Raw genomic sequence first — 23,368 nt, forward strand, 5'->3', positions numbered from 1 at the left:
ATGTGTCGGAATATCCTAACATCCCCCCTTAAGAACAACTTGGGATATGATTGAAGGATGTACAAAGATGACGCAATAAGAGAAGGAAGGAGGCATTAATCCTATCACCCCTTAGTGACAACTTCCTGAAATCCAATCATAAATCAAAGTTCAGTAAACTTCGCCTTTGTTAGAACATTTGTAAAGATGTCTGCAACTTGATCATCGGTTGAACAATATTGCACTTCAAGAACATGGTCATGAATGAGATTTCTGATGAAGTGCATGTGTAGCTCAATGTGTTTGTTGCACTGATGTTGGAATGGATATTTTCATAGTTGAATGGAACTTTGATTATCAAACCAAAGTGTAGTCAGATGTTGCTACTGAAAACCAAACTCTGACAGGATCTAACGAAGCCACATGGCTTCCTTACTAGCTTCAAGGACGCCACGATACTTTGCTTCTACTGAAGAAAGAGAAATGACACCTTTTTTTTTGCGAGCCCATGTAATATGTTTAGAACCAAGATTGAAGACATAACTTGCAGTAGCCTTCTGATTATCAGGGTCACCAACCCAATCAGAATCAATGAAACCAACCAATAGAGGAGATGCTTTTGCACTGTAATGAGTCCCAAACTGAACTGTACCTCGAACATAATGAAGTATTCTTTTAGCTGCTTTCCAATGACTTTCATGTGGGTTTTGCATAAATCGAGCAACAAGGCCAACAACAAAGGAAAGGTTAGGACGGGTATGGGTCAAATTCAAAAGTTTTCCAACAAGCTGATAGTATAAGGTAGCATCAACTTCAGGGGAAGTACAAGTGACTGAAAGTTTGGCTCCAGACTGAAAGAGGGAAGGAGCTAGCTTAAATCTTCCATGTGAAAGTGGCGTAGAATATCACAAACATCCTTGGACTGGGAAAGGGAAATACCTTCTTTGGATTGCAAGACTTGAAGACTAAGAAATTAATGCAAGTGCCCTAAGTCTGTCATTTCAAACTGCTTTTTAAGGCTGGACTTCACATGGTTTATAAGGTTGGGATCACTACTAGTAAGGATAAGATCACCAACATAGAGAACAAGAATGATAAGAAACTTACCCACTTTCTTGGTGTTGACAATATTGTAAGAATGACACCTAGAAAGGCTAGTATCTAAAAGAAAGCTATCCATTTTGGCATACCAAGCCCAAGGGGCTTGCTTGAGACCATAAAGGGATTTCTTAAGCCAACATACAAGGCTGGAGTCTATTTATATAAATCCAAGAATTTGTTCCATATAGATTTCTTCATGCAAGTCCCCATGCAAGAAGGCAGATTTAACATCCATCTGATGGACTTCCCATTTGAAAAGAGGCAGCAAGGGAAAGAACAAGGCAGATAGAGTTCATTTTGGCAACATGGGAAAAGGTTTTAGTATATTCAATGCCTTCAACTTGTGAAAAAACCTTAGCAACAAGACGAGCTTTATGTTTATCAACTTTTACATCTGGTCCAAACTTGGTTATGTAAACCCATTTGCATCTAACAAGTTTTTGGGCCTTTGGAAGAGGAACCAGGTCCCATGTATCATTTGCCAATAATGAACGATATTCTTCATTCATAGTTGCGTCCTAATCAGGATGGCCTGAAGCTTCCGCAAAGGTGTCAGGATCGTAATTCGTTGAAGCCTAAGTCAATAAAGAAGAGGCTCTATTGAACTGAGAACCATCAGATCACTTCATGTCTAGAACGTATCATGACCGTCAGATTGTAAGTTACAAAATGTACATACTAAAGAAACACACTTTACCTAACTAAACACTAGACCAAGTTATACTTAATTATTTCCTATGTGTCAGAATATCCTAACAACTTGCCTATTGTGGAGGAAACATTGACCTTGTTTGTTTTTGTTTGTGTATAGGAGTTTGGATCAAGTAATTGGAGTGGGATCTTTGAGTAGGAGCAGGGTTTCTAATTGCTATAAGTCATCTGCAATCTACACTTGCCTACGAGGGTTATAAGGTGTAGACATCTATCTATATTTTTCCATTGATCATATGGTTGGTTATTGCATTTTGAACTAGGAGATTAGTTTGAATATTTCACCCACAATCTGGTAGATCTTGAGGCAGGATATATGCATAGATAACTCCTTTGCTCATGTGTGAATTTAGAGAATACAAGAACCGTTAACCCTAATAACTCCATCCTTTAATATTTATAACCCACAAACCATATATTTGCTAATGATTAGAAACATCAAGCCTAATGGCTATAACCACTAAAGCATAACTCTTTAACATCCCTAGACATTAACCTCGATAACCCATATCATACCCAATGCTCAATCCTTAGTTAATTCACCCTTACAACTTCTTGATCCTAACGCCTATAAATGCATTCATACTCTGTAGCCCATATATTGTGACTCATATGTTCTTTATCCCTTCCAATATCTAACTCCTTTACCCCCTAAATTTTATTTTTTCTTATTATTTTAATTTAATACGAGTCTACTAAAAATTTTAAAAATTCTATAAAAATAAATTTCCATAAAAAAAAGTTTTTATTATAGAAATGAATTTTTTTTTTTTCTTATTATTTTAATTTAATATGAGTCTACTAAAAATTTTAAAAATTCTATAAAAATAAAGTTCCATAAAAAAAAGTTTTTATTATAGAAATGAAAATTTGTTGAGCACCAATCTATATATATATTTATATTTCACAAAGACTTTATAGGATAGCTAGAATAATAAATAAACGTATTTAAATTAATTTAATGAAATTATTTTATCATATATTATTATTATTATAAAATTATTTGCATATTATAAATATGAATAGGATTATATGAGTTAGACTTTTAATGGAATTCAAACACCGAGATGTTGATTCATAGATCTAGTTTTTGGCAATTAGTTTTTCAAGGTAGTTATTTTAAAACAATATAAAATGCTTCACTAAGAAGCATATGCTCAATATCCTCAGTGTTGTTATTGAATATTAGTGAAGTTATTTCAACTATACACGCACTACTCACACTACTCAATTAATACAGTCCTCTTTTATGGTTGCGCCTTAATGACACAAGTTAGTGTTTGATTAATAAATTCTCTAAGTTGTCCATCTATTGTGTGCCTCACGAGGGTCCTTTGTTGAGTACGAATGTATATTAGTTTTATTTATGTTTCATTTCTACAATATAGATTAGTTTCCTTTATGCTTATTTTCTACAAGGTTTTTTCCAAATATTTATCTTGAATTTTTTTTTAAGTTTCTTTTATGTTTATTTTCTATAAGGGTTTTTTCAAATATTTATTTTGAATGTTTTTTCTTTCTTAATTATATATTGTCTTTTACATATTTACAAAAATTGTTTTTTTCTTTCTTAATTATATATGGTCTTTTACATATTTACAAATTTTTGTTTTTAGGTAGATAAAAACACTTGAATAATCTTTTGAAATCAACAAAAACATATATTAATTACTTCTTATTATCAACTTTTTACTTTTGCATTTAGGTTAGTTTTAGATTTATAGATATTGTGCAAATATGAATGTACTTTCAACTTTGAACATGCACACCAGTCATAAGTTTATTTCAATATATGATATTTCAATTCAATCTTTTAGAATAAAGCTCATTTTTATAAAATAAGTTGTTTTTATTTTCCTTAACATAGAATTCAATTTCTTTTTTAGAAATAGAGTTTAAATGCTTTCCTAGAACAAAGTTTCCAATTGAGTTCTTATAAAATAGACTTTGTTATTTTCATAAGATAAATCTATCTTCATATTCTTTAGAATAAAATTTAAGAATTTTTCATAGAATAGATTTAACAATAGATTTTAATGATTTTATAAAATATGAACTTTTTATGCTTTCATAAAAATAGAAGGTGGAAGTTTTTCATAGGGTAAAGTTTGATTTCTTTCCTAGTATAAAAATTTAGTTGTCTTTCATAGCACAAAATTGGTTTCATAGAATATAATCACATTTATTCTTCATAGATTAGAATAAGATCACATTTATTCTTTAATATCACTTAGATTAAAATTTCATTGTTTTCTAGCTTAGAATCTATTGCTTTCTTTAAATTAAATCTTATTTCCTTTCTAGAATAATTTATGTTTTGGTTTTGATAGAATGAATTTATGATTTTGATAAGAAAGTTTGTGTGCTCAATTTAGATATCATTTTATGAACAAGATTTTATTTAACTCGCAATTTATTTCAATAGATTATATTCACTTTTAAAATTGAAATTTAATCTCCTAACATATATTGTGCAAGTGTGCTTCACAAGTTCATACACATAAATTTGAAAGTGATATGTTTTTTTTTCTTTATTTTAGCTTGTTTATAGCCTTCTATGGACGACCTTTGTAATTTTTTTTGGGATTTTGGCTTGTATTGTTATGTCTTCAGACATCTATAACATGTATCATGACCATATCTGATATGCTCTCAGGCATCTACAACATCTAATTTCCATTTCTTATTAATAGAAATTATGATTTTTCTTGAGGGGTGGGGGGAGGGGCGGGGGGAATGCGTGCTTCACAAGTTTATGAACCTAGATTGATAATTTAATGCTAAGTAATTTAACTCACAAGTAAATTACCTAACAACAACTATCATTACAAAATAAGGGGAAGGGAACTACATTTAGAGATTTATTATGCCCCTAAAGAAGCCTAATTATATAATTCATAGCCAAGTAACATAGAGTGATATTTATTAGAAAATAGAAAATTCTAGGGTTGAAAAGCATACTAAATAACATTGGAGTTAAGACTAGCATTATCAAGAGTTAAATATTCAATTTGAAGCTAAGACAATTCCATTTGCATAATGCAACTTCTTGATGATAGAGTACATGAGAGACTTAGAGATTGAAATAAAAAGCCATGAGATTCATAGTCGTAGAATAAGGGAATGATACTCAAGCATAACAATGTTTATAAGGAAGGTAAGCACCACTTAGAGAGAAATGATCATCATTATCTCAATCCTAGTTTTTGAGCATCTAACTTATATGGAGTAAAGTCAATTGTTAAATTTTCTCCATGCCGTTGAATGCCTAAATCTATAAGCAATATAAACTTATGAGAAAGAAAGAGGTAAATTGATGTGATAGGTATGAGACATGTTATAAGCTCATCCTAAGTTAGAAGAACCCTTGTCTACCTCTTGAATGTGGAGTATTAAGAAAATAGTTTTTACCAATGTACGAAATAAACAAATCCCTAAATATTTGAATTAGGAATGATGAAAAAAAAGCCAACTATAAATAAAAAATAATCCGTTCTTTAATGAACAACTTAAGAGAATAGATGAGGGAAAATGTAAGGTAATAAAAAACAAAAAACCCTTAAAAAAATATTAAAGTAAAAATAATAATAATAAAAAAATATCTTTAAGATAAGAGAATATACCATAAATCTCTAAAACTACAATTTTAGATGTCAAAACCCACTAACCTTGAAATGCAAACTATTTTAATAATATGAAAATAAAAATAAAAAACAAAACTAAAATAAAATTGAAACATACCCTATAAAACGCAGCCAAATATAAAGAAAAGGGTATGGGTAGTCAAATATAGTCTCAACGCTAACAAAACCACCATCCTACTAAATCTCTTATAATCCTTCTTGTTACACAAACATCCAACCATAAACACCCAAAAAGCATGTGTGCAAGGCATTCGAGATGCCAACAAGTAGTGGTTATCATGGTGATACCATGTCTATGTAAACTAAAAATCAAATGGCTTTCCCTCCATGTATTTCCATTGGGCAGTGTTAGACTAAATTTCAATACCTAAGGAGAGATTCAAGTATAGCTAGGTTCAACTCCTTATCCCTCATAAATTAGCATAACGTGAGTCGAGAAACAATTAAATTTGGATGTGGCTAATGGTAAAGAGGAGCACATGCAATAGTGAATTAGAAATTACCTAAATCGGATTAATTAGAGGTAGGAGTTATTATTTGCTTCTAAATAAATTTATCAAAATGTAATTAACTATCCAATGTTGTAAATTCAGATATAAATTGAGGAACAATCGTGACATGTAAATGGTCATTGAAAATAAAAATTAATAAAGAAAATTGTATGTAAATGTGGAAGATAAAGCTAAATGATTTACATTATCTGAAATTTATAGATAGTATAATGCTTGTAACAAATATTGGCTCTTAATCTTTTGAGATGTTTTTAAGTTTCAATAAAAAATTACAAATAGTAGATTATAATGGATGTGGTAAATAAAAAAAAAATAACATCATGAAAAACATGATGGTTGTATTTCCATATTTAAAATTGCATCACAACTTTATAAATGGTGCTTTATACATAGATTGGGCACTTGCATCTATATCCCATGAGTTAACTGTGAGCATTCTGTATATGGTGAGTTCTAGGAAAAGTAGTCCATTAAAATTGACCAATATAGACCAATCAATACTCAAAATACATAATACTCATAAGAAAAACATATATTCCTCTATTATGTATATTTATTTACTATGTGGTTTTTGGAAAATATAATCATTAAAAATACTTCTCTTTATTTGGATTAAGTCAAATCCAACACCAATATTATATGGAAAAACCATGTATTAACTCAAAAAATGTTATGGCCAAAACTAAAAGGTGATTCACATTTACCATTATCTACTATTTCCATTTCTTTCTTTAGAAATGCAACCAACATAATTAATTTTTTAAAATTTTAAGGTCAATATCAACTCTATGTAGGGATGTAGTGGCGCTCGCCATAGGATTGAAACTCAAAACCTTTCATTTGACTTCTCGTAATTTTTTGTTTGAGCTTCAACCAGACCAAGAATTCAAAGTGTTCGACAATTTGACTATGATTATTCATTATTTTTTCTTGTATATGGAGATGTAACACGCAACAACGTTGAGGGGGATTGGAAATCAGAGCCTTCTCAACAATTCAAAGTGTTTGGAAATTAGAATATGATTGAAGTTCATTAGGGTTTGAGATTCATTAATTTAGTGTCTGGCAATTGGAGTATGATTGAAATTAATAAGGTTTCAAAACTCATTAATTTTTCGTGTATATGGAGATGTAACATTGAAGTGACATTGAGGGGATTGGAAATTAGAGCTCCTTATTATGGAGATGAGTTTGTACCAAAATACCAAACCGAGATATTCACTCAGATACCGACATCATAAACCATTATTCCTCTTTTGATGTATATGGAAGGTGTTACGATAAAACAATTCCAAGGCTAACTTGACTAGCCACTGAAATAGGCTCTAATTGAACCCTTGCATAGTCTACAATTTATAATAGAGATGAGGCGTTTTGAATTTAAACTGAACCAGGGATGCTTTTCCTTGCCAAATGTGCCACTATTAGTAAATGTCCATGTTTAGTCTCATTTGAATGAAATAGGTAGAAAGAAAGGCTGCCACTACCACTGCCACTCCCACTTCCACTTCCACGGTTATGTCCACAATATTGCAAGTCTTACTAGTGGCATCTCCCATTTGGGATTTGGTTCCACACTTCTACCAGAGGAGAAAGGTATCCAGGTTCCCAGTGGCCTCCATTTTCACCTCGCTCCAAATCCATGATCCTTTTGTACCCTCACTAATCAGACCTGTAAATTCTTCCATCTGTCACACAGGAAATGCATTGCCTCATTGATTTGCGAGTTTCTAACATGCACTATTTATATCAGGTTCCCTTTAAAAGGATGTAGTTTTTATTTAAGGAAATGATACCAAACCTTGGGTAAGTATTTACTATTTACATTATTGTAAAGAGCTTGAGAATGTGGAAGGAAAAACAATGCCAAAAGTGGAATAGACTAAGAATGCGAAAGGTCATTGAACTGCCATTCCCTTGAGATTCCAAGAATGGTTTTGCAACCCTCATGCACATGTCATGTGTTAGTCTATATTGCAATGTGTTAGCGATGTGTGTTGTTACTATTGATTTTATGTTTAGTGGAAAGTTAATTTTTTGTCACAGGTTATCCTTTCTGAAAACAGTGTTCTTAGTGTGTCATCTCATTAGCTTGGATATGTGAATGAAAAACATGTTAGACATGTAGAGAATTCCCCTCAATGAAATATACTAAGGAGGAAACTTGCAGTGCTTTCTTATTCTTAGAAACTATTTCACTAGAGAAATGCCCCTCATATGTATAATCTAAACAGTTAGTAGCAACGCTTGCCAAAGCTTAATGCTTCAGAGTCGATAGCAACATTCTCAGAGGTAGAAGCTCAAGGAATCTGGGGTCTACCTAATGTCAATATTGTTGATCTAAGCTTCAACATTTTTGTGGGTGAAATCATCACTGAGATCAGAAAAAGAATCTGTAGTGGTTGGCCACTCAAAACAACCAATTTTCCGACAACTTGGTGCTAGTGACATACCTTCTTGTTCCAAGAAGAAAATAAGGGACATCAATCGTATTATCATTGATTAGATCAAAAGTGCTTAAATTCTATAAATTATGTTAACTTGTCTTTGATTATACAATACATTTTCATTTATAAATTAAAAATCCAATATAACATCATTGGAAATCTTATTAATAACCAAAAATAATGATGCAAAAATCACAAATATCAATACACCAAGTGAAACACAATTGTTTCAATGAAAATATTCTTAAGTAAACCAATGAAAAGATATTGTAAAGAAGAGTACATTAGACTATAATAAGTTAAACATATTTCAGATTAAATGATAGCTAATGTAAAGTTCAACATACTCAAGTTGACATTCAGAGAACATTTAATTGTTTAACCAACCCAAGGGGGCTTGACAGAAATAATTTTGATTTGAGCCCTTTACACTTTTTATACCAATATTGAGCTTCATTATTTCCATAGCTCAAATTGACATTGAAATAAAATTACAAGATAACTAATAAATCAACCAGTATATTAAGGTTGGAATTTAGCGTAGGCATTCACCCTTCAACAAACCAAAGGTGGCTTAACAAAATTAACTTTAAGTCCTTTGACATTTTTACAAAGAGACTGAAACCAAAGGTGGCTTAACAAAATTAACTTTAAGTCCCTTGGAATTTTTACAAAGAGACTAAGCTTGTTTATTTCCATTGCTCAAATTCACATTCTCCAATTTGATAGCTTCACAGGGAAAACTTTTACTGCAGCTTAAATTAATGGCCTTCGGTGTTATTGAGGTTCCCCTTATGTTTTTGTATGAGACATCAGTGATCTTGACATTCATATTAGATTCCTAGCAACCAAAGCCAATATTTACAACAAAGTAAGTTATAAAACTAAAGCCAATCTTAACAGTGAAACCAAAACTAGAAAATAAGCTGCAGAACTTCTGTGGTCATATGATACTTCAATCTTCAAGTGCCATACATAAAAAAATCTAGCAATAAAATAAAATAAAGGGAAAATGTTTAGATAGGAGGAGAATGATGATCACCTGGGCAGTACAACCTGGGCAATAGTATTGGTCAATGATGATTGGATTCCTTACATTGTTCATTTGTATGTTCTCAAATTTTAAGCCCTTAGCAAAGCCCTTTCCTCCTTGCAATGTTTTGATTCTAACACCATTGTCAGTGCCAGTGAAAGAAACTCCTTTTACAGTGACATTGGTGACTCCATTAAGAGAAAGATATCTGCCTAGGCTTCCCACACTATATAATAATAACAAAAATCTATTGTCAATGCACTACATTGAATGGTCATATCCTTTGTCTATTTAAAATTTTGATGAAACTATTTCACCTGATTCCATGGCCTGGTCCACAAGTAACTTGTTCAATGTTAAGATTGGAAGTGCCTTCCAAAATACCAATACAATCATCTCCTGCACAACCAAAGTTAAAACTATTATCTTTAATACAATAGTTCTCCTTTCTCCAACAATTTTAGAATGTTGTTGGAAAATATAATCCACCTATTCCTATGTTGAGATTTTGAAGCTGGACATTGGAAGAAGATATGTGAATTCCATCAGTATTGGGGCTATCCTCTGGGGCCTTGATAGTCAATCGCTCAGCCAGGACATTCTTACTTGCATCAATGGAGATATGGAACTTCTTGCTGTTGATGGAAGTAATATCTTTCAACACTATATTGGTAGTGCCTAAGAATCATAAAGACTGCCCATTATCATTTCACAATGTCAATATCACATTGAAGGTAAACTCTTAATTGTTCAACAATTAAATTAAATGACAATTTTTGTAGTTTTGGAAATATTTCAGAATTTGATAGATAGAAGCTAAGTCAAATAAAATTAAACAAAATCAAATATTTCAAAATATTTCCAAAATTTTCAATCCAAATAAAATTAAACAAAATAAACATCCCAAAATATTCCCAAAATCTGCAATCCAACTAAGTTCAAAACCAATTAAATAGATAGAAGCAATATCGCAGGCCCGAGTTTGCACTGCACACCAAACAATGCATTTCAGTCAATATAAGTATGAAGATGTGTAAGTAGATGCTACCCAAATCACTAAAAAAGCAACAAATGACTGATGGTACAACTGATAACTTTATTCATACTTGCTTATTTTTTTTACAATTCCACCAGGAGCTTCCTTGTCCATCCAAACATCCCCCACCATTCACTGTGAGACCATCAACCTTAGTGAACTGCAACCAGTATTTATTTTGAATTTTTTTAGTGCTGGCTGGTGCAATGAGGTCACCAGTTATCTGCCAAAACACATCTCAATGACCAAAAGAAAGAAATATGTAAATCTTGAAGTGCCCACAATATGAAAGTGCTGGGAGGAGGTGACCCTTCTACGAATGAATTCGAAGATGAAGAAACAGGGGAGGGTAGATTGGTGGTTTTTTAAGGTGGGGAGAATCTCACGATGGAGGATGTGTTGAATACAACAGGTCAACCAGCTTTGGCACTGTCTACAAAGCCAATCTTAGTGAAGGAGGAACTATTTCTCTGAGGCTTCTCAAGGAAGGGACTGAAAAAGAGTTGAAGGGACTTGCAAGGAATGAAAAGAAATCATGTCTGTAATTAAGGATTTGGGTCACCTTCAACATGAAAATATAGTCCCTCTCAGAGAATTTTATGAAGGAATAAGAGAGAAGCTTCTTGTATATGATTATCAGAAGAAAGGAAACTTGGCTACCCAGCAAGCAGTAATATAGATGATGTAAGAAAGCCCATCAAATAAGTAATCCTAGGTAACAAATGCTCCTATCCTTGATGACATTCCCATATCTGTGGCATAGTCATATTTTCAAGCAGCCCTAAATGCAAACAACATGATTGAAAACCACAAAAACAACCTCTCCATTTGTTCTAACTCCAACACTTTCCCAAAGAGTGATTTCATTAAAATCAATCATTGCAGTGCCTACAAAGTTTTGTGCAAAATGACTAGCCATATTAGTCTCCAGATGCCAGTTCTAAGGCCTGATCTTACTGACAGTTTGATGGAGACTCTCTTCATGTGTACTCACAACAATGTATGCAACAACACCAAAGACAACAGAATGTTGTAAGGATGCTACCACAAGAAGCATTGCCAACTCTCCAAAAAGTAGAAATAGTATTAAAAATACCGTAGCTCTAATTCCTTGAGGCATTGCCCCATGATGATCAAAGCCTCTTCTACGAAATAACCTCCCTGCAAAGATTCCAACTTCTTCTAATTCTTCAAGATCATCACTAAAATCAAAAGTTCAGAACTGAAGCCAGTACATAGAGTTTGATGAGTAGATATCAAACTTGTGCAAAGGAAACCAAAAACAAAAATTAAAATTAGAAAGCTAAAATAAAAACCATGCACCCATAGGTTTCCAATCTTAAATAAAAAATGAGCCCAAATTGAAAACAAAACAGAGGGGAATGAATGGTGTACTAGCGAGCACTATCATAGAGGTTTGTCTCTATATTCCTACAATCCACCATCAAATAATGTCCACTAATTAATATAGAATCCTCTGTTATAGTAAACAACGATGCTTGAGCCACATCGAGAGTGTTTAAAGAACAGTCTGAGGGAGTTTCACACCCACGCATATGAATGGCCTGGGTTGTGATGGAAGGAATACACTGCCCTTGTTCATTGTGGTTGCCACATGCTCTTCATTCCTCACATTGCAATGGATGAACTCAAATTTATTTCCCAGCTCTATGTTTTTCACATCTGCTCTCAAGTGTTGGGTACCATGTGCTGCAAAGAGATGACATGTTGTCTCTCCAATGCCAATGGTTGCAACAATGATGATTTCCATCTTGCCTTCAAGCCTAATCATATTTAGCTACATATAAACCATGGATTACTACAATAGAAAAACCCATCTAAATTATCTAAAATCTCAAATCATGTGAATCCAAAAGCTTCCATAAATAAAATTAAAACTAAATTTGATTTATGTGTGGGGAGACTGAAATCAAAATAAGATTCAACTTGATATACACCCAAAAAATTGCAATGTTGAAAAAAAAATATAAGCCTAGTTTGAGATGAAATCAAAACAATGCTTCAAAGAGATGACATGTAGTATCTCCAATGCCAATTATTGCACCAATGATGATTTCCATCTTGCTTATAGCCTAATCATATGTAGCTACATAAAAAGCGTGGATTACTACAGTAGAAAAACCTATCTAAAATATTTCAAATTTGAAATCACATGCATACATAAGTTTCTGAAAGTGAAATTAAAACTAAATCCATGTGTGTGGGGATCCTGAAATCAAAACCAAATTCAACCTGATATGCACCTAGAAAGTTGCAATGTTGAAAACAAAATTAAGCCCTGTTTGAGATGAAATCAAAACCATAGCCTATCTGATATGCACCTACAATTTGCATAGGTTCAAACACTAAAATCAAAAGTTTAGAACTGAAGCCAGTATATAGAGTTTGACAAGTAGATATCAAACTTATGCAAAGGAAACCAAAATTAAAATTAGAAAGCTAAAATCAAAACTATGCACCCATAGGTTTCCAATCTTAAATAAAAAATGAGCCCAAATTGAAAACAAAACAGAGGGGAATCAAAGACTAAACTCAATACTTTAGAACTAAATCTAGTACCTAGAGTTTGACAAGCATAAATCAAAGCTATGCAAAGGAAACCAAAATCAAAACTATACACCTGTAGGTTGCCAATATGAAATTAAAACTAAGCCCAAATTGAGAACAAAACAAAGGAGAATGAGTGGTGTACCAACGATCATTATCATAGGGGTTCATTAGGTTCATCACCATATTCCCATAATCCACAATCAAAGAATGTCCACTAATAACGTTAGAATACTCTGTTACAATAAAAAAATATGGTTGAGCCACATCCCAAGTGTTTAAAGAACAGACTGAGGGAGGTAAAAACTCTTTGCTCTTTTTCTACTAGATCCAAGGATACAGGTTCATAGTCAAGCCAAAGAATAGATTGAATGAGGTGTGTGCAAACATCATCGAGACAAATCATGTTACTGTGATTTCCAAACCCTTGGAACTCTGCTAATGCCAACTTTACAAGGCTAACTAAAGTAATCTTACTAATAGTACAAGCATGAGGAACCAACCCTCCCACAGTGTCTGCTACGCTGCCCCTGTAGACGATGCATCGTTTCCTCAATGGCTTCATCGCCTAGGCTATGTGTTTGACACTAAGAAATGATCCACCAATATTCACATCCATTGTGAAATCGAACTCAGCCATGCATGTCTTAACAATAGGACCTACTCCTCCCAGAAGGCCCAGGTTGTTGTGGAAGACATCCACTGCCCTTGTCCACTATGGCAACCACATGCTCTTCATTCCTCACATCACAGTGGATGAACTTAAATCTGTTTCCCAACTTCTTAACCAAATTCTCTATGCTTTGGACATCTGCTATCAAGACTTGGGCACCATGTGCTTCAAAGAGATGACCTGTAGTATCCCCAATGCCAATTATTGCACCAATGATGATTTCCATCTTGCTTATAGCCTGATCATATGTAGCTACATAAAAAGCGTGGATTACTACAGTAGAAAAACCCATCTAAAATATTTCAAATTAGAAATCATATGCATACACAAGTTTTTGAAAGTGAAATTAAAACTAAATCCATGTGTGTGGGGATCCTGAAATCAAAACCAAATTCAACCTGATATGCACCCAGAAAGTTGCAATGTTGAAAACAAAAGTAAGCCCAGTTTGAGATGAAATCAAAACCACAGCCTATCCTGATATGCACCTACAATTTTCATAGGTTCAAACACTAAAATCAAAAGTTTGAAACTGAACCGAGTACATAAAGTTTGACGAGTAGATATCAAACTTGTGCAAAGGAAACCAAAAACCAAAATTAAAATTAGAAAGCTAAATCAAAACTATGCACCCATAGGTTGTCAATCTGAAATAAAAAATGAGCCCAAATTGAAAACAAAACAGAGGGGAATGAGTGGTGTACCAACAAGCACTATCATAGAGGTTTGTCTCTGTATTCCTACAATCCACCATCAAATAATGTCCACTAATAAAGATATAATCCTATGTTATAGTAAACAGCGATGCTTGAGCCACATCCAAAGTGTTTAAAGAACAGTCTGAGGGAGGTGAAAACTCGAACAATTTTCTCCCAAATCCAAGGATATTGGTTCACACCCACACATATGAATGGCCCGAGTTGTGGTGGAATAAATCCACTGCCCTTGTCCATTGTGGTTGCCACATGCTCTTCATTCCTCACATTACAATGGATGAACTCAAATTTATTTCCCAGTTCTGTGTTTTTCACATCTGCTCTTAGGTGTTGGGCACCATGTGCTGCAAAGAGATGACCTGTTGTCTCTCCAATGCCAATGGTTGCAGCAATGATGATTGTCATGTTGCCTTCAAGCCTGATCATATTTAGCTACATATAAACCATGAATTACTACAATAGAAAAACCCATCTAAATTATCTAAAATCTAAAATCATATGAATCCAAAAGCTTCCATAACTAAAATTAAAACTAAATCTGATTTATGTTTGGGGAGACTGAAATCAAAACCGGATTCACATGTATACAAAAGTTTATGAAAGTGAAATTAAAACTAAATCCATGTGCGTGGGGATCCTGAAATAAAAACCAAATTCAACCTGATATGCACCCAGAAAGTTGCAATGTTGAAAACAAAATTAAGCCCAGTTTGAAATGAAATCGAAACCATAGCCTATCCTAATATGCACCTACAATTTGCATAGGTTCAAACACTAAAATCAAAAGTTCAAAATTAAAGCTAGTACATAGAGTTTGACGAGTAGATATCAAACTTGTGCAAAGGAAACCAAAAACTAAAATTAAAATTAGAAAGCTAAAATCAAAACTATGCACTCATAGGTTGCCAATCTTAAATAAAAAATGAGCCCAAATTGAAAACGAAATAGAGGGGAATGAGTGGTGTACAAACGAGCACTATCACAAAGGTTTGTCTCTGTATTCCTATAATCCACCATCAAATAATGTCGGGTATACCCAACGATCAACGAATTCCAAGAGACCACATTTCAAATCCAAGGACCAGGCATCATGATGCCACCACAGAGTAGCTAGAAAATGGAGAAACCCTAAGGGTTCGACATCACCAGGCTACAGATCCATTTTCTTTTGAAGACAAAAACAAACCCAAAGAAACAAAAAACCTTAAGGTTAGGGTTTTGTCTAACATAATTAAACTTTTATTGCCTAAGTAAGAAGGCCGACTTTGAACAAATCAAAGAGGCTGTGAATTAGAACAATTGGAACAAGATTTGAACTAAAATTCACTAGAAAGAAAATTGAAGGTAAGAAAAAAAATACATGAAGGAACAGTTACCTATAAATGGCATGGTAGTGGCTGCATCCTCATGTTCAGGAGCTAAATGCATTACTGAAAAAACACCAAGCAAGCACAGTCAGTTGTGTACCCTCACCCATTGGAGCAAAAGGCGATCAAATTCTTCGGAGAGGGAATCATCCATACCCAAGCAAGCTGAATGGTTTTATACCCAAGCAAGCCGAATGGTTTTTGTTATAGAGTCCCTCACATCTTGCCAAAAAACGCAGGAGAAAAAAACATTTAGACCATGTACACTTTGAATATAAGACCAGGTTTTGCCAATGAATATGCAAAAAATGGAGAAAGCTTCAGAAAATGGAGAAAGCTTAACAATGTAGGTGGTTACCCTAACCACCAAGGTAATCACAATCGTGGATTTTTATCACAATGTTAATGGTGAACAATGGTTATCCAAACCATACAAATGTAGAGATATTCGACGACAAACATGGAACACTTTGAGCAAATTGCACTAAACTCCTTTCCTTACACTCCTGAAGAATGGAAAAGATATGTAGATGATATATTTTCTAAATGGAGCCACGGGAAAGACAAGCTGGAATATTTCCTCACTCACATTAATAGCCTCTCGAAACACATAAAATTCACTATTGAGATCGAAAAAGATAACCAACTCCCTTTCCTAGATATCCTCCTAACAAAGAAAAATGGGAAACTTGGCTTCCAAGTCTTCAGGAAGAAAACTCACACAGAAAGATACTTGCATGCAAATTCCCATCACCATCCTAAACAAAAATCAGGTATTATAAAAACCCTAACTATGAGGGCCTCCAGAATATCAGACTCTGAACACCTATATCCTGAACTTGACCATCTTCGCAAATTCTTTGAAAAGAATGGTTACAACAAACACACCATCAACAAAACCATACACCAAACTCTCAAAAGAAAAGAAAATAAAGAAATACCTTATGACACTCCAAAAATCTCCCTTCCTTACATAAAAGGCACTACTGATAAGATTGCAAAAATTAAAAAAAATAATAATATCAATGTAGCCTTCACACCCCACAACACAATAAGGAAACTAACTGACTCTGTCAAAGACCCTATAAACCCCAACTTACAAAAAGGAGTATACATTGTCCCTTGCTCCTGTGGAAAAGAATACATAGGAGAAACTGGTAGATCCCTCAACATCAGACTCAAAGAACATGCTGCCGACATTTGTAGAAATAGAGCCTCTAAATCTGCCTTAGCAGAACATGCGTGTTCTTCCTCACACCACATCTGCATAGAAGAAGCCAAACTCATCATTAAAGAAGACCATCATTTAAAAAGGAAAATTAAGGAAGCTATAGAAATTGAAAAAAGACAAAACAACATGAACCGAGATGATGGCTTAAAAATAAGCAATACCTGGAAACCTTTATTAACAAAACCTTTCAGATCCTAAATCCAACTATCCTACTAATATCATTACATTCTAAATATTCATAGGTCACATTATTTATTAAAAACAATTAATAATAATAATCATTTTCTATGTTTTCTAATTAATCACATTAATAAACTTCTCAACTTATGATTACCTCCCATTACACCTTATAAACATCAATATGCTACATAATCTTTATAAGCAATAAGAAAATCATTAAATTATATACTAAATATTTAAAATCATGATTTCATACTATACACATCAACTAATAAATAATAAACTTACAATAGGTCTGTTGGGTTGTGTTATATTCTTTCCACAACTAGCCTATGTAGTTAATCGGGGGGTTAGAGGGGGGGCGGTTCCCCCCTTTCGTTGCGCCGATTGCGCAGTGGGGGGTTTGAGGGGGGTGGGTAGCCCCCGTCTACGGGGTTTGGCGTAGCGCCCTGGGATTTTTTTTTTTGGACCCTATATTAGGTTGGGCAAACCTACCTATGGTTTTGTGCATGGCTTTCGCACATGGTTTTGGACGCGATGGTTTTCGGTCTATGGTATTGGATGCTACAGCATGTATAAATATGTATTGTAACATTGAAAGAAATAATGAAAAAATCAATTTGGTAGTCCCGATTTTGGGATCCAGGGGAAAATCTCTGTGTATATGTGTTTTATGTGTTATTCTCTCGCATTGTTTATTTTCTGTGTTTTAGAATTCGTATGCAGGTAATTTCTGTACGGGTTTAAAACTACATTTGGTATCAAAGTTGTTTTGGCTTTAAGGGGATGCCTTTGTTGCTGAGGGGTTTCACTCGGGCTTGTGGTAGACCCTATTCAGTGGGAGATTTGCGGGATCGATTCTGGTGGTGAAAGAAGATGGCGAGCAGTGGAAAGATAGAGATCGAGAAATTTAATGGTCAGAGTTTTGAGTTATGGAAAATCAAGATGGAGGATCTGTTGGTGGATAAAGATCAGTGGATTGTGGTAGATCTAGGTACTAAACCAACGGGAGTGTCCAATGAAGAATGGAAGAAGTTGGATTGGAAGGCAAAGAGCATAATACAATTGTGTGTCTCAGATTCAATATTGCTGAATGTATCAAGGGAAGCTACGTCGAAGGCTTTGTGGGACAAGTTAGGGACTTTGTACCAATCTAAGTCTCTGGTGAATAAACTGTTCCTACGAAAAAACCTGTATAACCTGAGGATGAAATATGGAGACTCGGTGATAGAGCATCTGAATGCATTTAATACTGTGGTAAGTCAGTTATTGTTTGTTGATATTAAAATTTTAGATGAAGATAAGTGCATTAGTTTGTTGTGTTTTCTACCAGATTCGTGGGATAGTCTGGTTATTGTAATAGGTAGCAATGCAAATACCTTGTAGTTTGATGAAATAGTCTCATCCTTGCTGACGGAGGAGATGAGACGGAAAACTATGAAGAGCCAGAATGGTGATGCCTTGTCTGTACGAGGACGGTCCCAGAACATAAACAAAAATAAGTCATTAAATGGGAGATCTAAATCTCCAGGAAAACCTGTAAAGGTGGTATGCTGGAAATGCGGAAAGGAAGGGCACTAAAAAAGGGTCTGTCAATCTAAAGCTCCTGACAAAGGAAAGGGGTCTGATGATGCTCCTTCCACAGAGGCGAAAACTACCTCAGATGAAGGTGGAGATGTGTACTTGGCTTCTTCAAGTACACATGTAGATCATGAGGCATGGTTGATTAACTCAGATGCATCCTTTCACTTCACTCCCCATAGAGAGTGGTTCTGCGAGTATGATAAATATGATGGTGGTGATGTCTGATTAGGGGATGACATGAAGGATAGAATCATTGGTCATGAAAAAGTAAAGTGAAGTTGCAAGGTGGAAGGGTTAGAACACTTCCGCGTGTTCTCCATATTCTTGCATTGGCTAGAAATCTGATTTCCGTAAGCAAGCTGGATGATGCAAGTGTAAAAACAATGTTCGAGAAGGATACTTGCAAGATGGTTCAGGGAGCACAGGTATTGATGTGGGGAGTTCAGATTGGAACTCTGTACAAGCTGCAAGGTAGCACTATTGTCGATGGGTGCAATAGTTCTGTGGTTTTTGAAAGTGGAGCAGAAAATCTAGTGGTCTCTGGAGAGAAGACCATGTTATGGCATCAAAGGCTTGGACATATTGGAGAGAAGGGCCTTCAAATACTTCATGGTAAAGGTATGGTAGAAGGTATGAGTAATAACTCTCTGGATTTTGATTTATGTGAAAATTGTGTATATGGGAAGCAGAATTGGGTGAGTTTCCCCTCTGGTGGTAAGAGGGAGAAACATATATTAGAACTTGTGCACAGTGATGTGTTTGGACCTGTGAAGGTTCCATCACTAGGTAAGTCTGTGTACTATGTATCATTTATAGATGACTTCTCAAGGAATACATGGATATATTTCCTTAAGAAGAAATCTGAAGTCTTTGACAGGTTTAAAGAATTTAAGGCTCTGGTGGAAAACCAGACAAAGAAGAAGATCAAGGCATTGAGGATAGATTACGGTGGAGAGTTTTGCAATAAGGAATTTGAAGAATTCTGTAAGAAGTGTGGTATAGCACGGCAAAAGACTACTCCATACACACTTGAGAAAAATGGAGTTGCAGAAAGAATGAACAAGATTTTGATGGAAAGGGAAAGAAGCATGCTTAGTGGTGTCGGGTTAGGACATGAATTCTGGGCAAAGGTGGTGGAGACAACATGTTACCTGGTCAGCAGATCACCTTCATCAGTGTTGGAGGATAAGACTCCACAAGAGGTATGGACTGGTAAGAAACCCTCTCTTTCACATCTGAGGGTATTTGGATGTGATGGATATGTACATGTTCCAAAGGAGAAAAGAACCAAGTTGGATAGTAAATCTGAAAAGTGCATCTTTATTGGGTATAAGGATGGTTTAAAGGGTTATAAGCTTTGGATCCTAGTGACAAGGAAGCTTGTGTAGAGCCGAGATGTGATGTTCAGAGAGGTGAAAGATGTTATTAAACATGAAGTCCCATCAAAGGAACCTGAGAAGATAGAGTTTGAGATAAAGGAGGAAGAATCAGACTACAACAGAGGAGGAATCAGAATATGAAGAGCCACAAACTTCGGGTGTGAGAAGATCAGTTCGAGAAAGAAGACAGCCAGAAAGGTATAGTCCATCTTCTTTCTATTCAAATTTTGCTTTATCTGTTACTGATGATGATCCCAAAACTGTGAAGGAAGCAGTAGATTCAGAGGATGGAAAACTCTGGAAAGAGGCTTTGGTTGTTGAAATGACATCTTTGCACAAAAATGAGGCATGGGATCTAGTGGAGTTGCCGACTGGAAGGAAACCCATTGGCAGCAAATGGGTGTTCAAGAAGAAGACAAATGCAGAAGGAAAGGTGGAGAAATACAAAGCTCGGTTGGTAGCAAAAGGTTATTCCCAGGTGTCGGGAATTGGTTTTGGTAATATTTTTTCTCATGTTGCCAAGGTAGCTTCTATTAGATTACTTTTATCTGTTGTTGTTTCTTTTGATTTTGAGGTAGAACAGATGGATGTGAAGACAACATTTCTTCACGGGGATCTAGAAGAGGAGATCTACATGAAGCAGCCTGAAGGCTTGCGGTGAAGGGTAAGAAAGAACTGGTATGCAAGTTAAAGAAGTCTCTGTATGGGTTAAAACAATCACCACGAATGTGGTATCAGAAATTTGATACATTTATACGGGGACTTGGCTTCACCAGAAGCAAAGCAGATCACTGTGTGTATTTTAAATTAATTGGTGACTATTTTATTTATCTTGTCTTGTATGTGGATGATATGTTGCTGGTTGGAAATGACAAATAAATTATCCAGGATTTGAAGACCCAATTGTCCTCCAAATTCGACATGAAATATCTTGGTGCTGCAAACTATATTTTGGGCATGGAAATTAAAAGAGGTCGGTCAAAGAGGAAGCTATGGTTAAACCAGAGGAAGTATTTCGAGACAATGTTGCAGAGGTTTAATATGCAGGATAGTAAACCGATGAAGGTTCCTATTCTTGTAGGTGTAAAGTTATCTGCCGAACAGTGTCCCAAGACACAAGAAGAGAAAGAGGACATGTCCCGTGTTCCATATGCAAGTGAAGTTGGTAGTCTGATGTATGCAATGGTCTGTACTAGACCAGACATTGCACATGCAGTGGGAGTATTGAGTAGCTTTATGTCAAAACCAGGGAAGGAGCACTGTACAATAGTGAAGCGAGTTTTGAGGTATTTGTGTGGCACTAGTGATTATGGTTTGTGCTACCAAGGAAGATCAGGATTGGACAGAGTATTGGATATTTGTGGCTTTGTTGATGCAAACTAGGCTAGAGATCTGGATCAGAGAAGATCTACAAGTGGGTATGTGTTTAACCTATTTGGAGGTGAAGTTAGTTGGATGAGTAAGAAACAATCTGTAGTGGCACTATCAACTATAGAGGCAGAATACATGGCAGTCACTCATGCAAGCAAGGAAGCAGTTTGGTTGCAGAGATTGTGTTCAAGTATGGGGTTAGTACAGGGACCTATAAGGATAGACTGTGACAACCAAAGTGCAATTTTCTTGGCAAAGAACCCTACTTATCATTCAAAGACAAAGCACATTGATGTTCAGTATCACTTTGTGAGGGATATGATAGAAGACAAAAAGGTGTTGCTGGTAAAGGTGGACACTTTGAAGAATACCGCAGATGCATTGACAAAATCTGTGAGCTCTGAGAAGTTCTCTTGGTGTAGAGAAACAATGGGCGTTGCAGGGTTGGATAAATGACTAAGCTCTCTTGTGGCCCCCTGTGGAAAGAAAACAATAAGTGGGAGAATGTTGGGTTGTGTTATATTCTTTCCACGACTAGCTTATGTAGTTAACCATGGGGTTAGAGGGGGGGGGGGGGTTGTGGAACCCTCCCTTCGTTGCATCGATTGCACAACGGGGGGTTTGAGGGGGGCGGGTAGCTCCACTTTATGGGGCTGCCTCGAGAATTTTTTTTGGACCCTATATTAGGTTGGGCGGACCTACCTATGGTTTTGTGCATGGCTTTCACACATGGTTTTGGACGCGATGGTTTTCGGTCCATGGTATTGGATGCTTCGGCATGTATAAATATGTATTGTAACATTGAAAGAAATAATGAAAAAATTAATCTGGTAGTCCCGGTTTTTGGATCCAGGGGAAAATCTCTGTGTATATGTGTTATTCTCTTGCATTGTTTATTTTCTGTGTTTTAGAATTCGTATGCAGGTAATTTCTATACGGGGTTAAAATCTACAAGGTCTCATCATTTATTAATACATATTCCTACACTAATTAATTACATTAATAAACTTATCAACTTATACTTACCTCCCATTACACCTTATAATCATCAATATGCTACATAATCTTTATAAGCAATAAGAAAATCATTAGATTATATACTAAACATTTAAATAATTAAAATGATGATTTCACACTAAACACATAAACTAATAAATAATAAACATACAATATACCTCATACAATAATAACTTTCTTTAACTAATCTTAAATCATTTCTTTTCAAACACCTCATAAACACTAAATATTCAATAAACTAACAAAATCATTCTTTATAACCATCCCTCCTTATAAACATCAAGAAACTACACAAGCTAACATAATATCATTAGATTAAAAATGAATTTATTAAATATTTACAATAATGAATAAACTATTAAATGATATACAATGATAACTAAATAATTTTTCAAAAAATAAAAATAAAAAATTAAACACAATTTAAATAGGCCTCATCATTTAAAAAAAAAAACATTCACCACATCTAATTAAATAAAATTCCTACATACACTAATAAAGTAATATATTAAATTAGTAAGGATTATGCACATTATTACCGATTAAATTAATTAATACAAATATTTAGCTGGCTAATTTTTTTTTCCAAAAGATTATTTACTTAAATACAATAAATCATTAGCTCTTTTACATTAAAACTTCTCAAGATATTAAGCGTTCCCCATGATGATGGACTCACTTTGAAGTCTGAAACATTGGGTAAAAAACTATTTCACAGGTCATTCCACACTCTTTCAATATACTCCACCTGTATGGACTCATTATTAAAAAAAAATGTTTTAATAGTCTAACATGTAATCGGATGGTGCAGACGAGTAC

General features: G+C 34.6%; 1 protein-coding gene across 1 annotated transcript; it reads right to left on the bottom strand.

Moving 5' to 3' along the window:
- Window positions 1-9,073: 9,073 nt before the first annotated feature.
- On the bottom strand, window positions 9,074-13,596 carry LOC149143978 (exopolygalacturonase-like). Its single transcript, XM_089452005.1, has 8 exons — window positions 13,443-13,596; window positions 13,177-13,267; window positions 11,560-11,665; window positions 10,551-10,686; window positions 9,917-10,105; window positions 9,745-9,826; window positions 9,437-9,653; window positions 9,074-9,235 (listed from the first exon to the last, which is right to left on the bottom strand). Exons 1-8 carry the CDS (start codon window positions 13,594-13,596, stop codon window positions 9,074-9,076), a joined length of 1,137 nt encoding a protein of 378 aa, XP_089308131.1.
- Window positions 13,597-23,368: the final 9,772 nt, after the last annotated feature.

The sequence above is a fragment of the Pinus tabuliformis genome, chromosome X (assembly GCF_031772625.1).
Source record: "Pinus tabuliformis cultivar Carrire ecotype Pingquan chromosome X, CPIR1, whole genome shotgun sequence".
In the NCBI taxonomy this organism is placed as follows: domain Eukaryota; kingdom Viridiplantae; phylum Streptophyta; class Pinopsida; order Pinales; family Pinaceae; genus Pinus; species Pinus tabuliformis.